Below are 18,516 nucleotides of genomic sequence, written 5' to 3'. Positions count from 1 at the left end.
TGAGTAGAGGAGGCTCGAGATGCTATACCTGAGGCTCCAAGCAGGTTTTTTCTATGTGATCCCTTGCCTTTCCACATGCTCGGTGACTCATGAGGTCCTTTCTTCCAACAGAAACCTCTGTCTTTCCCTCCTTCTTTATGACTCTTTAAACTCGTCTGCCCTCAGGTTACTGTCGCAGGCACATGCTCTTCCTTTTAGGGGATATCTCACTCAGACAGCGGAGCAGAGCGCGGTTCTGTCTGCTCGGACCTGTGGAGTGGTGGCCTTGGCCTCAAAAGAGAGATGACAGCTCTCTAAATGGACCCGATGTTTCACCGTGCTCATGCCAGAGCGGCTCTGGAGTCTGCTTTCTGCACATACCGCAAACCCATTAAAGGCCCAAAGTACTCAATAAACCACTCACAGTGAGAAAAATGAGGAGTAATACCAACCTTACACGTAAAAAAACACCATATTCCCCATGGCTTGAAAGCTTATTTTTCAGAATAATATATATGATTTCACAATAGTTCTACTGAGAGAGAAGAACTTGTTGGAAATGAAGTGAGGTCTTAAAAGACATTATGTAAAAGTCCTGTCATGCTTCAGTGAATGTGCACAGGCCAGGGTTTAAATTAAAGCACAAATGGTTCCTGTTGGGGTGTTTGTTATCAGGAATTATATTAATATTGAAATATTTTAATGGTTTGGTGTGGTTGGTATTATTTTTTGTGCGGTAGCTGGTAGACAAGCTCATTTAAACAACCTTTTAATAATGTTCTTGTTAATCTTTATCCACACAATAGCTTTAGCTCCAGTTCGATGTATTTTCCCTCTGGAGTAGACGTATGACGTGAGATGTAATGGCTAAAATGTGATGTGAAGTACAAGTATCTCAAAACTACAATACAGTAGCTTTTCTATTTGGTGTAGTAGAGTGAAAATTAGAGAGAAATATCAAATATTTGATACATCATTAGAAATTCCACACAAATTCCAAACCTCCTCCCACCAAGTTTCATGTTAATCCGTCCAGTTGTTTTTTCAATCTACTTACAAACAAACATATAAATGGACATGGGTGAAAACACAACCTCCTTGGCAGACACAATATCAAATATTTGTTTACTAAAGTTTGTTGCTATATAATTTTACCTGCTAAATAATTGAATATGAGACACTACTTTCAAGAGCAAATGTATAAATTGGTCCCATAACTGTGCTTTAATATTGTATTCATCAAATTCCTATGAAAAACATTAGTATATGGACTCTGTCATTGCTTGTTCTTATGCTCTAGAATCTAGATGGTTCTTCAACTCAGAAATACAATTTTTTTAGCCTTAACAACAGATTGTAAAGTGGACAGATGAGTTTATAAGGAAAACATTTCAGTGTTCATCATCATCAAAGCGAATGATAAACCAGACAAAACCAGTGTGTGTCTGAAAAAAAAGGAAATAAATTGCTCTTCCCACTGTCAGCCCTGTGCTCATTAACACGTCTTAGCTGGAGATTCACATAGTTCGCACTGCATAGCAAATGAGATTGAGAGCCATGCAGCCCCCACTCCCACCCACACACACACACACACCTACACACGTGTGCGGTCACATGCATTTGCACTGCATGTTAGGTTCGTGTTAATGTCTCCATGAAGCAAAGCAGCTTGTGGACACATGTTCGGAAGCATGTGCACGTGTGCAGCTGGGGACAAATGGTGAAAAGCAACAGTCAGGTTAGTGAATAAAGAAAAAAAAGAGACACGTTGAAAGATGAAAACGAAATGACAAGGGCAAACACAATGTCCTTTTTTTTTTTTTTTTACAGTCAGCTTAACCCTCCATTTATCTTTTCTCATCTGTCACATCTGGCTCCTCGTCAGTTTTATTGTCCCCTTGTGTTGACTGTCGGGAACACGTTACCCCTCAGCCTCAGTCTCTCTCCCTCACTTTCTGCTCTTTGCAGTGCCCTTCCTCTCCATCTACCTTCCTCCTCTCCCTCCCTCCCTCCTCTCCCTCCTCCCTCCTCTCCCTCCCTCCCCCCTCTCTCCTCCTCTCTCTCCTCCTTCCCCCGCTGCGCTCTCGGCTTGCTCTCATTCCCCCTTCGCTCACACACTCCGGCTGCATCCTCCCCTCTCCACTTCTACCTTCACACTCACCTCCCCGCTCCTCTCCTCTCGCCTCCTCTCTCCTCTTCGTCACCCACTAACACATATCATCTCTCACATCTCCCCGTCTGCTGTCTCCCTCTCCCCTTCACACACACTCTCTCCTCCATCTCTTCCCATTCCTTCCTCCTTCTCAGACACTCAACCTTGCCGTCTCGCGCAAACAAACCCTTACACACACTCATGCTGATTGGCAGCCAAGGACAGATCACCCTCTCTCCCAAACCGGCGACCAGGCTTCTTGACACAGAGCTCAGCTGAGGAAGAGGACGAGGAAGAGACCATGGAGCACAGCCACATCTTCCCTGTTTTTTCCCCAAATGGGAGCACCTGGAGCCCGGGGCAGCCCCCCTCCGAGGTGGCCCAGGGATGCCCTCTCGGACCACTGCCTGTCATCTACTACAGTGTTCTGCTCTGTCTGGGCCTACCGGGTAAGAGATGTCCTTCATGTGTGTGCGCGTGTGTGCATGTGTGTCTGATCACATGCACGTCTCATTCAGTGTTAATTTGCTTTTGACTGGAGCCTGCATCTGTGTGATGCACGTCACGCTTTGAATCTTGATTTGTTGTGCACTTGTCTGCAGGTTGGAGAGTGTGCATGTCTTCCACATCTGCTTCCGAGTGCCACACTCTGCTCACACGCTGTTGATTGGTCGTTCTGACCTTGTGGCAATCACCTGTGCATGCATATGCTCTATGTATCTACTTGTTTGCGCATATGGCCGTCCCTTTGTTGCACCACTAAATTAAAGAGGTAACACGGCAACAGTATGTGCAGAGCATCATTAAAGTCTGATTGTGGACTCGTGGTTGCCATGTAAAACGTGTGTCTTTTGTGTTGACCTGGAGTTGTTATAGATTTGTGATGATTATGTGTGGAATGACTCGGGTTTGACCTCAGGTGTGTTACATGGATCCTTGAGATGACCTGAATGAATGACGCGCCCATGTTGTGTCTTTACCACTGATTGGTTTGTCACTGTCAGAGCCATTCACTGCCTCCATCTCCCTGTGTTATCTGTCAGCGCTGACCTGTCTCACATAGGGAAGCAGAGTGGGTGTGTGCATTGACAGAAAAGAAAGAAAGAGAGAGAAAACCTTGAGGTCAGATGAAAGGGAAAAGTGCAGAGATTTGACTGAGAGCTTTTCAAGTTTAACAAGATATTCAACTGCAGCACACTGCTCTTCATTATACTGGCATTGCCGCTGCACGAGGGAAACATCCTATTCAGCCCTGGATAGCCTTCAACACCCTAAGCTGTTCTGGTTGAAAACAAATCTGCGGTGCAAAGTGAAGAGCGTTTGCATGCCAAGACTGCAGTTGCTCCACAAGATTTGCTGTCTCCGTAAAAGTGAGAGTCTCTCCTCCTGATCAATTCTCAGCCCCATTTATTTCTCCTGCATGGGCGTCAAGTCAAGTCTTGCACAAGCAGTTCCCTCTGCTGTCATTAGAAGTTTCCCCAGAGTTTAATTGGATTCCGCTGCCTCTTAACAAACACGTTGGAGGCCGTTTGTTTAATCACAGACCAACAATAAGCGTATAATACAATAGTTGTCTGTATTAATAACAGGGTCGAGTGCAGCCGGCTGATATTTTGCAGCAGCAAGTTTCGACTCATTCAATCATTATGGCACAGCTCGTTCCTCCCAAGCTGAATCATGAATGTTTCATGAGTGCGGCGTGTGTGAGTAGTAGCGGTGTGACCTACAGACCCACACATATTAAACACTCCTGATGGATCGGAGGCTGTTGCCTTGATCAGCGGCCACTGTTTTATTAGTTAACAGCAACAGGGCTGCACATGCTCCCACAGGCTTTGACCTCTGAGGCTGCAGACAGACAGAGAGAGAGAGAGAGAGAGAGAGAGAGAGAGAGAGAGAGAGAGAGAGAGAGAGAGTGGTGGTGGTGGTGGTGGGGGTCACTTCAAGCATCGAGAGCACATATCTGAGGGTGAGAAGCGAGATGATGGGCGAATGGATTATGCAAGTCGAGTGGTGGGGGAATAGATTACTGTGTGACCTCGGGAAATGATGAACCAGAAGCTGTGCACAAAAGAGGACGAACAGGTGGAGAGTGAAGTGTAGGGAAGGACACAGCCAGAGCAAGAGAAGGAAGAGGAGCAGAGTGAAGAGAGGGAGGGAGAGATTAATAACAGCAGAGCCAGTGAAGTAGCACCTCCGAGCCCTGAGTGGGGGAGCCACAGACGCCGCAGCCGAGACGAATTGTCACATTTTTAATTAATCGCTCTTTCTCTCTCCCTCTCACTCTCTTTGCCTCTCCCTCCACTCGCTCCACACTGATCGAGACAGAACAGACGTGTGCTGGCATAGCAAGCAGCACAATGAAGAAGTGGGCCCAGTGCCTCGGCCTCGAACATGCCAGCATTTACACGAGTGAAGCCTGCTCTTTGTAACGTACAGTTTGTCTCAAAGCACTTAAACTGCAAACTGTACCATCAGCTGATGAGTGATTCTCTGCGAGACGTGCAAGAGAAGCTGCTCTGAATATCAGAGCCAAGTCAGCCCTGCTCAGTGCATCTACATCTCTCTGCTCTGTGCATCTACATATCTCTGCTCTGTGCATCTACATATCTCTGCTCTGTGCATCTACATCTCTCTGCTCTGTGCATCTACATCTCTCTGCTCTGTGCATCTACATCTCTCTGCTCTGTGCATCTACATCTCTCTGCTCTGTGCATCTACATCTCTATGAAACGCACATGAAAAAATCATTATGGCATTAACGCAGTTGCTTTGTAATAATCTGTTAGGTGCATTGAGCATTAATGTGTGGCTGAAGGAGCAGGGCCATTTAAAGTCGACTGAAAAGCACGGAATCAAACACTTTCTAGTCATTTTCCAAAATGTTATATTAAATATGTTATGAGCTAATTAGGTTTTTGTTAACAAATTTGTAATTTACACAGTATTTTGAGCATATGGGTTATGAAATTACAAAAATGACATGTTATTATAGTGGCTAACATGAAATCTGACAGTTGGGTATTTGTCTTTCACCGACTTCAAATCCAACACCGTGAGCACAGTCGTCCACGGAAGTTTGTTTTCGACCTTGGAAACAGTCAGACTGTTGCAACAAGAAAAACAACAATATTTGTTTACATTCAATTGAGGGAGATTTTCACAGGCTTTAAATGTCGCATATTTGTCTTTTTTCAACTATACCTTGACCACGTTGGAGTCTGAAGTGTGATCGAATGATGTTGATAGGTTGCATCAGATCAGGAAACATCTATGTCGTTCAGTGGTCTGATACAAACGACGTGTTTGGTCGTGTAACTTGGTGGATTTTGTTGAAAAAACTGTATATGTCATTGTTTTCATTTGCTTCTTCAGAGCTTTTACCCGAATGAAACTGGTTCAGGTGTTCTCCTGTCACATTAGGTGTTGAACCTGACAGCAAGTGTTGGTGTGCTTGTGTTTTCATTTGCATGCTGCAAGGCTTTCAGAGCATCCCTCCTCCACTTATTCACCCAAACGCGTGTGTTCTCTCACTGCACAATTTGTTGGTGCACTCCCTCTGTCTTCCTTGAAGCATCGCTCAGTTTGTGGTGCTGTTCAACAGTCAGCGGTGCGGCCGGCGCACGTGCGAATTGGAAAACATCTCCTCCCACTTCCACTTATCCACCCACCCAAGGGAAAAGGGTCGGGGATGATCAGCGCTAACAACCCCATGCTACGTGTCACAGTATTGGCCCGTTTGTCAGCCATACTTAATCAAGAGATGGCCCCCATTGATTTTCAGTTTGGACCATTGATCTGTCAACCTGCACCAGTAGAATGGCACCTGTGGTGGGATGGAGGCTTGTTAATTGATGCTATCACTCTAAAAGTGGAGGTTAAGTTCGGGCGGTAGAACTGGGGAGGAAGGGACGTGAAGGTTTGTGTTGAAGCATGGACAGAGTGGAGAAAAGACAGAGAGCTTTCAATAAATCAAACGGAGGGAAGTTGAGATTTCTTCGCGATCTGGTTTGTCTCCAGTTTGGGAAAAGGGGGAGGAAGGGAGGGAAAGACAATGTCGGATTTTAACGGCGGTGACAAGCCTGAGAGGCCACAGGAGGACAGAGGAGGCAAGGAAGGAGGGAGGTGTTGTTTGAGGCAATAAATTAGAGATGTTGTTGATGCAGTGACAGAGCTGACAACAAGATGCTATCCCTGCTGTTGAAAACCTAAATCCCCTGTATGTAACGGTCATAAATCAATCTGAGGATGACTGCAGTGCTGCGATCTGATCTTTGTTTTTCTGTTTCGTTTTTTCCTCCTCTTCTTCTCTACCTCTCTTCTTTACTGCGTATTTATTTCTACATTTGTCTCTCTTATAGATCTACCTCTCACGTTTCTTGTTTTTTTCAAAGCTGGAACCGTAAAGGAAGGAGGTTATGTTTTCATTTGTGTTCGTTTTTGTCTCTTATAGAACAGTTTACAACACAATTTGGTGGAAGGATGTGGTTTGGGTCAGGAGAGAACCTTTTAGATTTCTGTGCGGATCCGAATCCGGTGGAAGATGAATAATGGATTTTGAGTTGTATATATCGACAGGGATTAAAACTCTGGTGTGGTTAGAGATGGTTTGAGTTTGAAAAAGCTGTTTTCAAATGAAAACGTAACACTATAGATGTAGCCTTAGCCCTGATGCAGTTAAAGACAGTCATCTCCAAACTTTGACTCGCTGTGGCCTGAGTCTACATTGATTGGCTGGAGAGGCGAGCAGGCAGCAGAGCATCAATATCATTAGCAGCAACCAGGGCCTCTTTCTCTTAATATGCCCATTAAAATTCTGTTACCATTCATATCGCTTTCTCTCTTCTTCTCATTCAGCTTATGCTCACGATAAAGAGTGTTGTTTTTTTTTGATGGAATCACGTCCCATCAATTCTTCACTCTTCATTGTAAATTAAAAGGGATAAAAACATCAGGTGATTTTGCTCTAAGACAAAATCATGGTTTAACTCTTTATTCTAAAAACAAGTCAGAGGGGACGTGCTCCTGGTTTTTGTTCTGCCGAATTCAGGAATTGCCCTGTTTCATGTCCGCTCTGACACTTCGAGAAAACAAAAGGGAAATGGTTGTCATCAGGAACAAAGTGCCAGTGACCTTTGAAGCAAGCTTTGATATCACCCCTCTCCCCCCTGTCTCTTGCCTCTCTTCCTATCCTCCCACCTCCCTCTCTGTCTTTCCATCTAATCTTCCCTTCCATTCACTCTCTCCTGCTCTCGCTCCCTCTCTTTTTAACTCTCTGTGACCTTCCTCAGACCACTCTTTCTTCCTCTGTCAATCTATTGCCTCATCCCCCTCTTCTCTTCACCTCTCATCTTATTAGCCTCCCGATAAGCCTTTAAAGCCAAACCTCAATTTCCTCCAAATGACGAAAAGATGAAAACAAACAGTGCTCGCTGTCATTTCTCTTTATCTTTTTGGTACAATATTCTGTATGTATGGCTCATGATGAAGCCTTATGGTGTGTGGGGAGGTGGCAGCAGCTTGTGTTTTACCACCGCTTTGGAGGGGTTAAGCAGCCAGTGTCGTTTGTCGACAGCCCGTCTGAACATGTCCCTTCAGTGGTGGGATGAGTCACCCTCATTACACACCTCAGGGAGTTCGCTTTGCCTTCCCTTTTCCCGCTAAACAACATCAATGGCCCTGTCCCTCGTTAAATGAATGGGTGGGGGGGCTGGAGACACAAGAGCACTCCGGCACAAACAGACATACAGGGGTCACACATGTGGACAGAAAGACAAGATAAATGCATGACACTTATTTTTCCGTGCACAGAGAAAAAGGGAAATATGGGGACATGTGTCTCTGAACGTCTTGGTCCAGGCGTGCGATGCCGATCTCTCTGAATGAGCACATGGACATGTGTGTGTCCTCTTCATGTGTCTTTTCTGCTCATTCATCCCTCGCAACTCGTCCGCCCCCACTGAGACGAGCCCAGCATGTGCCTCTATACCTGCAGAATGCCGAGCAGCTCCATCCGACCCCCTCCCCTCCAAAACCCCTCGGCCCCAGAGACAACGCAAAGAGCAGGAGTCACTTGAAATGAATGGGCAACCCGGTGCAAGCTGGCAAGAGCTAAATGGAAATGTCAAGCTCGCCACAGATCCCCTTTGTTTGTATGTTGAAGGCCCCGTCTCACAGGGGAACCCAAACAGAATAATACCCAGCCTGTGACAGTCAATACCTCACTGTTTCCATTTCATGTCACTTTGCTGTGTTTAGCAGAATGTGGACAGAGAGAGAGGCAAAGTGAGAGAGTCCATGGGCAGAGGTACAGTCGACAAAGCGAGGTGTTACATTAAAGGTGTCGTCTGTTGTGTGGGATTCTTGATGGATCACCGACAGGAGATTTTCGAGCAGCTAAACAGGGGAATAAGTAGTTCAGCAGAGTGGAGTTTGCATGGATGTAGAAAGGTGGTATAGATAACAGATGGTTGAATGGACGAATGGATAGTTCACCAGATGATATCATGTAAACACGATAAACAGAAATAATGATTTCTTCTTACCTATTTACCAATTAACTTACACCTTTATTCACATAGCATATTACTGTCTTGATACAGATAAAATATACCTGTTAGAGTTTCCAACTTAATGTCTTCAAATAGTTTGTTTCATTGGACCAACAAATATCCAATACATCTCAAACAACTTGCCAGTATTGCACTTATAATTATTATCCCGATGATCCATATCCTTTGATCCCTAATTTATTTTGTATTAATTTGCCCAAACTGACAAATGGAAAAGAACAAAAAACGGACAGAAAGTGAAAGAAAGGAGCTGAAACCATGAAATCAATCACACACTCAACCAAGATTCAACAAGAAAGCAATTTAACTTGTCTGTGCCAGGTTAGTGTGGTGTGCAAGCAGAGGGGATGGCGGAGGAGTGTGCAGCAATCCAGCAGCCCCCACCACGTACACACATATTGGCTTTTCGGGTCTTGTAAACTGCTTTGACATCTCATTTATGGTTATTGATAGAGCATACGTTAATGAATTGGTGCATCCCTAATCATCTGCGTGTTTGTGTGTGTACGTGTGCACGTGCATACATGTGTTAATGTGGTTCTGTGTCTTCTGCTGCACATCCTCCAGTCTGGCAAGGACATCTTTTGTCATTATCTGGAGCCGGTTTTGTAATTTGTAATCAGCTGATAGTGGCTGAGACTGTGAAGTGTGATGTACCAGACTCAGAGCTGCCATATTTAATCCAATCCCAGATCTATTACTGCAGGGGAGACGGGACACACACACACACAGACACACACAGACACACACACACACACACACACACACACACACACACACACACACACACACACACACACACACACACACACACACACACACACACACACACACACACACACACACACACACACACACACACACACACACACGCTATATGGACAGTGACAGCTGCTAAGTGCATGTCAGATGTCAGAGGCATCATTGTCTGAGGGGAACTGATTCATGCTGCACCAGCGAGTTGCACTAAACAAAGCTGGTTAGCAAAAGAGAGATGCACTGTTGTGTGTCTTTGATTGTTAGTTGAGATCAGTGAATTGCAGCATGAAACAGAAATCTTTGGATACATTGGAAAAGTATTGATTTCCTCAAAATAAAGCCACATGCCACAACCTGGCACCTGAACTGAATCAGTCTTGACCTTGGGATCACTATGTGTGAACACGTCATTGCAACTTGCAGACTAAGAAATAGCCTTAAAATGCCAAGAGCTGCAGCATGTTGCTTCAGGTGTTCAACATATTTTTATATGATTTTACAATTCTGTAAAATTATCAGGACGACAATAGTTTCCTTTTATCATGATCATTGTGAGATGAAAAGTAGAAATCCAAAGTGTTTGCACCCCCATGATGCCGACATAATGGCCTTATTCAAATAAATGATGTGGCTTTTTCCCATTTATCAAAACCAGCGTTTACCCATTTGTTTAACCACAACTGGCTCGAGGGCCATCAACAGACCTTTAGTGTGGAATAATGGTTACAAAAAACAAATTGTTAGCCGTAAAAAGCGAGAATTTCGTTCACTCATGGCACCAAATCAGACGGAAGTTATGACCAGGTGAAAACTGCAAGGTACACTTGACATCACCATTAATATTTTTGAACATTTAGCATTTTGTTTTCCTCAGAGCACTAGTTTAATTGCATTTAAATGATTTTAAAATTTTTCATGAGATTTCATATCCCAGTAACAATGTGAACAAAGCCAGCGGATGCTCTCCTCTAGGTTCGGGAAAAGTCTTAAACGTATTCACCGCACACCAGCCTGCAAACTCAAGGCGACGGGAGTAACCTGGGAATAATATGCACCTGTGGTCACAGTGGGAAACAGGGAAGAGAAAAGGACAAGAAAGAAAGAAAAGCTTGTGATGACCTTGTTCAATTCAATTGCAGAGCAGCAGTGCCATGTGAGAGGGAGAGAGCCGTGCTCCTCCTGACTCGTGTACACACACAGAAGTCATGCTTTGGTAAAATCACATCCAGTTCTGCGTCCGGCTCGGCAAAAACAAATAAAATAAAAGAATGCTGGTCCCCTTCCGGGCATTTTACCCGCTCTGTCTGAGAAAGTGAGCGAGAATAAACAGACATGAGGTTGGGAGGGAAACATTTGATTTAGCAGCATGGGAGAGAAGCTATGACAGTACATGTCGGGAGGATGGATTCAAACATTTCAAAAGATGCAGGGGGAGATGGGGCTTCCTTGTGCTTTCTTTTAGGGACCTAAATTGCCAGCGGCAGGGTGAGAAGCATTGGTGACCTCAGCAGATTGCCACGGCTGTGATGCTGCACGTTGCCCTCCTGAGATAACAAGCTGGCCAAAGGCAGAGGCAGGTGCTGCTGGAATTACCCAGCAGGTGTAGATGAAGGGGGAAAGGGAAGGGAGGTATAAAAAAGGGGGAGGATGAGTGGGCCGGGGAGCTGCAGGAGGATGGTGAATAATGACTATAAGGATGATAAGGCATTTTAATCTTTTTGCATATTGTGGGCTGGAAGTGAGGATTTGGGGGCAGTTCATTGTTTGTGCTGTGGTAAGTGGCCACGGTGCTGAAAATCAAATCAAACACAAATCAAAACCTTTAACCTTTCATTTCTATGTTTGTTCTTTTGTCCACTGAGTCACCTGTGTGTCTTTGGTCGTCTGGTTTGTTGCAAGCTGGATGTATTTTGCTCCTTTTGAATTATCTGTCCACTAACGCTCAATTTCTCTGTTTCTTTCCCTTCCCCAACCTGTGCCCATTACTTTTCCAATCTCATCATTTATTTTCTTCTTTCCATCATTTCACTCTTTCCTCCTTCTGCCTACTCAATCATCTCCACCGTTTCCTTCTTCACCCCCCCCCCAGCTAACATCCTGACAGTGGTCATCCTGTCCCAGCTGGTGCTGCGTCGTCAGAAGTCCTCCTACAACTATCTCCTGGCTCTGGCGGCCGCTGACATCCTAGTCCTGCTCCTGATTGTTTTTGTCGACTTCATACTGGAGGATTTTATTTTGGCCACGCCGCTGCCGCCATCATTAAACAACGCCGTGCAGGTCCTGGAGTTCTCCTCCATTCACACCTCCATCTGGATCACCGTGCCTCTGACCATCGACCGCTACATCGCTGTTTGCCACCCGCTGCGCTACCACACGGTCTCCTACCCAGCCCGCACACGAAGGGTGATATTCGCCGTGTATATTGGGTGCTTGTTGTCTGCAGCTCCTTATTACTGGTGGCCTGAGCTATGGCACAGCCTGCCAGGAATGGGCAGTGGTGGTGTAGGAGGAGGAGGTGAAGGAGGAGGAGAGAGCAACAGGAGAACCGTGGCCCAGCATGTCCTGGTGTGGGCTCATTGTGCCACCGTCTACCTCCTTCCCTGCACCGTCTTCTTCTCCCTTAACGCTGTCATCGTACGCAAGCTACGCAAACGACGCAGCTGTTTCCGTCTCCGTGGCTACTCTACCGGCAAGACCACCGCCATCCTCCTCGCCATCACCTCCATTTTCGCTGTGTTGTGGGCACCGCGAACCCTCATGATCCTCTACCACTTCTACTCCCCCCCTCCAGCCTCACAAGGTGCCGGCCGACTGCTCCACATGCTCACCGATCTGGCGAACATGCTCGCCTTGCTCAACACCGGTGTCAACTTTTTCCTCTACTGCTTCATCAGCAAGCGTTTCCGGGGCATGGCGGCCAACGTGCTGCGAGCGCTGGTCCACTGCCGCAAGCAGCCGCCGCCGTTCTATGCCAGCCACAACTTCTCCATCACAAGCAGTCCCTGGATCTCACCAGCCAACTCCCACTGCATCAAGATGTTTGTGTACCAGTATGACAAAAATGGGAAGCCCATCTGCATTTCCTCGTGAGTCTTCAGCCACCGGCAGCTGCCCCCACCGTTAGTCCTGGGGAAACATATTTGGGGATTTGTCTCTATAGCGACTAGCTTTGTCCGACTCTTTGAGGCCTGAAAATGTCAACACGCCTGGAGAGCACAGAGGTAACGGTTTGGCTAGCTTTGAGGAATAACAAAGTGATAGTCTCGCAAGGTGGAAGAGCAAACAGCAGATGCGTGCTCGGCAGGCCTGTCATGTTCAATTAACTATTCACAAAGCAGCAGCCAGCATCAGATAGATGTTTGCTGTTTCCTCCATGCAAAAAAATAAATAAAGCTATAGTAAGTGACTGACTTCAGCTTGAGTGAGTGACTGTTTGAGGCTATATCACCGCCATCCATCAATGACTTTTATGAGACACTGTTTGTTTCAGCGCTTGAGTATAAACTGACAACTGGATGAATCCTTGGTGACGCATCAAATGGCTGGTGACATTGGTTTCTTTATGGACACTCTCTGTTGTGTACTGGTGACGGTGACGCGCTTCCAGCAGCTGCATCTTTGCTTCGTTGGGAGTCATCTCGGCAGAGCAGCGATCCAGTCAGAGTGCGGGCACGACAGCATTGCACCTCAAGGGGTGATTCACTCAGGAGAAGCCACAGACAATTTGTCCACTTGAGCATCGTAAGGACCATCTCCCCAGCAAATGTAAAAACAGCGCTGGCATATCCAGTGTGATATGCAGAGTCTCAAAGGCATGTTGAACTGGGCTTTTATGAAACCAGCCCTCCCTGACTCTGACTCTGACTCTGACTTTCCTCATGTGTGTGCTGAATCTATTCAAGCGGTGCGGATCACCAACAAGGCAGTGCTCACCATGAATGTTATCCCACCTCCAGACTCACAGGTTGTTGTAGGATGAGTAGGTGCTTTGCTTATTCTTTGTAAAATATCTATTAATGGAAAACTTGACTGTTATTGTAGTTTCACAAAAGACAAAAAAAAAAAAGTGTCTTGAGGTCACTTTGGCTCCAAGGGTTCATTAATCCAGTAATCAGCTTTCCAATATTAGGAAGAGGAAATTTCTGCTTTTAGTAGATAGTCCTCTGTTAACTATTAATGGTCCTTGATGACTTACTGTTAGCCATTATCTGGATGAATATAATGAATGTAAATGAACATGTCTTCAACCCTTTAGCTTTCTGGGAGACTGAGCAAGATGAGAGAGATAGAGAGGAAAGAAGAGTCTGTTCTCCGTCCTTTTGCTTGGTTTCACCCCTGTGCAAGGTTTCCTGTCCCATGATGCAACAGTGAATCCGTTCTTAGGGCCACAGAGTCACAAATTCATCACATCTTGTTCTGCTGCTGGCTGATGCCAGCCCAGTAACATTTAACACCAAAACAGAGTCACATACATCAACTGTGTCTCACTGTTACCTAGGTCCTATGCGGTACCAAACCATAAATGGTAACATACACACACACACACAAACACACACGCCTCTTGCCGTAGACAGCACACAGAGATCAGCGCACATCCATTCTGCGGACACTTTGGGGCATTAAAAGTGTTCATCTATCTCGCAAGAATGGAGCCGAGCCAAAGGGTAGATTTCTGCTAATACCTGCCTCCAGGAACAGACACTTCAGGCTTTTTTTTAATGGATAAGTCTTTAAATCTGATTAATGGTAGCCAGGTCTGTCATAGCTGATAAAGTCATACCCTACAAAGTTCTTCTTGACACTCAAACTTCTGAGACACTTTAGGAGTGACTGCCTGTGTGTCGTTTGGTCTTTCTTTTGTGATAGCAGCAAACTAAAAGCAAAAAGCTGTGAATCAGGGCAAGGGTTTCACACATCAGGTATCATAGCATCCATAGCAGCATGAGGAGGCAGGATGTGACGTATACATTCTGCTACGGAGACCACGTGCTGTTGTTTCCAGCACATCAACACCGACGTCGAACCTTTCGTTTGTGGCACCACTTTTTCATCCTGAGATATTTGTATCCTTCAGTTTTGCACCTGTCACAGAGTTTCTAGCTTCGTCGAAAATCCAGAGCCTCTGACTCGGACATTTGCGTTCTCACATGCAGACCCTCACAAGCAGACCCTCTGGAGAACATCATGAGATTACCTAGACTTCAGGGCATGTCTGAAAGTAGCTGATATGAATGAAAAACACAAAAGCGTTTAGCAGTGCTGCTCTCCATCCCATATGATTTGAACATGGCAACAGCACACAGCTGTACGGTATCTATTAAGAATTCCTCATTTTACATATTATTATGATTTTGAACTTTTGGACTATACACTGACCTGAAACCTCCGCTCTTTTAGTATTGCAATGGTCTGTAACATGTTGCAATAGATCTCGGCAATTATCTTGTGTTTGACTCAGTTCAAATAGGAAATTTCACCAAATACTGGACCCAGGTGGGCAATGTAAAATATTAATTATCCTCCAGTTTCCAGTCAGAGCTACATTAAAAACTGAGTTATAACAAGTGCTGCCTTCGCACTAATTCTGCTGGTTCAAGCAATCGTCTTTCCAATTACTTTTTCTAATCAAATATTACTTAACATAATCCTCCAACTCCCCAACTCCCCCTGTTGTCAGATCAGTTGTGCACTTAGGCCATAACGCCGCTCTCACTTCCCAGTTCTTCGTTCCACACAAATTCATTTGCTTCAGAACTGCTAAATGAACGAGGCAGTGCCGATCGCTAACTGCTCCTCAGCTCCTTCACTCAGCGAACCTCCCACTCATCCCTCATTCCTCCCAATTGATGTCAAATGAACTTGCTCAAAGTTAATTGCTCAAAGTTAATTTCACAAGTGTACTCTTTACTTTGCATGAACCGGTTCCCTCAGACTTTTGTGCTGCATGTGCGTACTGAGCATATTGCTTCCCTCCATCATTCCATATCAGAAAATAGATCCATGCTGTTGGGGGGGTGGTGAGGGGGGTGGGGGGGTGAATGTCTAGTATCATTCGATGGAGATGAACAGCCAAAGGGTCGATAACCAGTAATCACCAAGCAAGATCCTTGAGCTGCCGTCCATCAATGTCATTTCATTTAGTGTATGGGGTCTAAAATATGTGCTTTCATGCAAATCACTAGTGTCTAATGATCAAGTCTGGGAATAAGAAAGATCATTAAGAAAGATCCTAGGGACGGTTTTGAGCTTATTCCAGATCAGTGTTGCCATGACATTCATTTTACTTGTTAACCCCATCCAGTGTTTAGGCCATGTTAATGTGACATTTGTGCGAGAGCCAGTGCCTCATTCCCGCGGCCTCCGGGGATTCGGGCAGGCATGCTGGGAAACCAAAGTAGAGGGTTGAGAGAGAGGGTGGGGGGGTTGTCACATGCAGGTGTTCCTTCGTCTCCCACGTGAGGAGCTCAGAAGCAGGAGGGTGGTGTGTGTCTGTGTGAGGGTGTGTGTGAGGGTGTGTGTGAGGGTGTGTGTGAGGGTGTGTGTGAGGTGGGTTGTTGCCAAGAAATCTTCCACATTATGAGAGGGGAAAAAACGCCCAGCATCCATATTTTCTTCAGATATTAAAAAGATAACCACATAAATCAATCAGAGGGGAAAATTGTATTTTCTCTCTCACACGTTCTGATCTGCTCAGTTTCCTCTCTATCTCTCTCTACCTGCTTCACTCCACAGTGTGTGTGTGTGTGTGTGTGTGTGTGTGTGTGTGTCTATGGTTGTGTTGACAAATTTGGGTTTAAAACCATTGTTATTGTTTTGGCAGATCCTCACAATTTTAAAGGGCTGTTTGATGGTTAGAATTAGGTTTTAGTTGAGAAGGTTAATGTTAGGGGCTAGGGACTTTTATTATATCAATAAGTGTCCTCACAACTATAGCAAGACAAGTGTGTGTGTGTGTGTGTGTGTGTGTGTGTGTGTGTGTGTGTGTGTGTGTGTGTGTGTGTGTGTGTGTGTGTGTGTGTGTGTGCGTGCGTGCGTGCGTGCGTGCGTGTGTGTGTGTATGCACTAAGCCTGTGTTAGACAAGAGAGAAGCTTTAAAATGTGTTTGTGCCATAGGACCTGTAATGTATGAAATCAAATATGTATTTATACTCATGAATGAATATAATTACATATAGCACAGTATTATAATGATATATCCATGAATGTACAACTGACGCTTCTGGCATTTCTGTTGGTATTTTTCTGGTTGTGATTTTCTACACAATGACCTTTTTTCAGTAGACTTTTACCTCTCTCTCCATGGCAGTGTTTCCAAACTGTGTTTTTATTATTGTACTGGAGTGATTGTAGGCTTGCAGAGTTCAGTTTTTTCCTCCCAATGAATGTATTGACTGTATAAAGAGAATGTATTACTGTGCTGTGAGAAAGTACGCAGAAAAGTACTGGTCAATATATCAATATTTTTGATCAAATAAATGAAGTATCTCTAAGGATTGAGACATAGAGCTGCTGATGATCTGTGTCTTTTTTTCTGCCTGGGAAATCACACAGAATGAGAAATGGAAGAAAAAATGTATTTGATGTGTCGTTAGAATTTTTTGTTATATCCATCTACTAACATAGAGAAGGCGGAGTTTATGACTTATACTGCAGCCAGCCACCAGGGCAGGATTACAGTTTTTCTCGATTGCTTAAGCACGATTTTTAAAACAGGGCCCGGTTTTTCAAAACACTACACACAATTAGCACAACCACACACCCAATTAGCAGAACACCTCAGATCCTTTGCAAAATGAAACCATATTTTATTACCATATGAAACACACACGTTTCATATGACTTAATTCTGTTTGAACCAGTTACACACTGCTGTTGCTAACCTAAAACACTTTTAGCAATTCTACTTCTCAGTGATTAGAGTACTGTAAGTGAAGTACACAGAGAAAGTGCAAATATACAATAAATTCACCAACACTACACAAGACCAATGCTGCAGACTGATATAATTTATTTCTCTCCATATACCCAAATCAATCAACATGTCAACATGGAGAATCACAACAAAATATGTCCCAGTTTTCATGCTACTACAGTAGTGTGCATAACACTGTAAGCTCTGCAAATATCAGACAAACAGAAAATTCTGTATCCAGTACAGGTTACAATTACAGTAAAAAAGAATAAAAAGATCTGAAACAAACTGAAAATACAGTACAGAAAATACTAGACATTATCTCTTCGCCTAGCTGGATCTGGCCAGAGAATTTCATCAACATCACAGGCGATAACCTCATTGGCAAGACAACGTGGGAAGAACCGTCTTGAATGTCGAATCTATCCTTGCACAGCTGCGGCGTCGATTTGGTCACAGGCCTCCTCCATGGCCTGAATAAGGGGTACCTGAGCCTGGGGCCGGAGACCGTAAACCCTCCACCGCCATGCCCAGAAAAACTCTTCGATTGGGTTTAGAAACGGAGAGTATGGTGGAAGGTATAGTACTGTAAACTGTGGATGGTGTTGAAACCAGTTCTGGACCAGAGCAGAGCGGTGGAATGACACATTGTCCCAGATGACAATGTATTGCATCTGGTGCATGTGGTTTACTGCTGTGACGATGTTGTGCAATCGGTCCAAAAATGTGAATGTGAGGTGTGTTGTATTTTTACTGTAAGTGTTAGGGTTTCTCTAATTTCTCTGAGCCTGATAGCATTATTGGCCAAAACCATGTTTATGATCTCTCTCTCTTGTTCTTGTGTGAATATGGGCCCCCCTCCTCCTTGTCATTCTCGACCCTCAATCCTATGTAGAACAAAATACATGTAACCTACTGTAAAATGTCACAGGAAGGGGTATCAAAAGTGCTGATATGGTGCATACAATAAGCAGCTGATTACTGTAACTGTAGACAGATTTGTTTTTACCAGTTTCCTTGTCGAAATGTCCTAATGACAGATGCCACTGTATATCTGCTAAGATTTGGCTGAACTCTTAGTCCAGCCTCCCTTAGCGTCAATCCGTGGTTCACGACATGGTCAACCAGTGTTGCGCAAATTT

General features: G+C 44.8%; 1 protein-coding gene across 1 annotated transcript; it reads left to right on the top strand.

Annotated features, from left to right (window-relative positions):
- The first annotated feature begins 2,040 nt into the window (after window positions 1–2,040).
- Window positions 2,041–16,967, top strand: gpr139 (G protein-coupled receptor 139). The gene is made up of 2 exons (XM_035179744.2): window positions 2,041–2,580; window positions 11,552–16,967. Exons 1-2 carry the CDS (start codon window positions 2,433–2,435, stop codon window positions 12,550–12,552), a joined length of 1,149 nt encoding a protein of 382 aa, XP_035035635.1. The 5' UTR covers window positions 2,041–2,432; the 3' UTR covers window positions 12,553–16,967.
- Window positions 16,968–18,516: the final 1,549 nt, after the last annotated feature.

The sequence above is a fragment of the Hippoglossus stenolepis genome, chromosome 16 (assembly GCF_022539355.2).
Source record: "Hippoglossus stenolepis isolate QCI-W04-F060 chromosome 16, HSTE1.2, whole genome shotgun sequence".
NCBI classification, from domain to species: domain Eukaryota; kingdom Metazoa; phylum Chordata; class Actinopteri; order Pleuronectiformes; family Pleuronectidae; genus Hippoglossus; species Hippoglossus stenolepis.
Note: the sequence above shows the minus strand (reverse complement) of the source record. Positions and strands in the feature narration are given on the sequence as shown.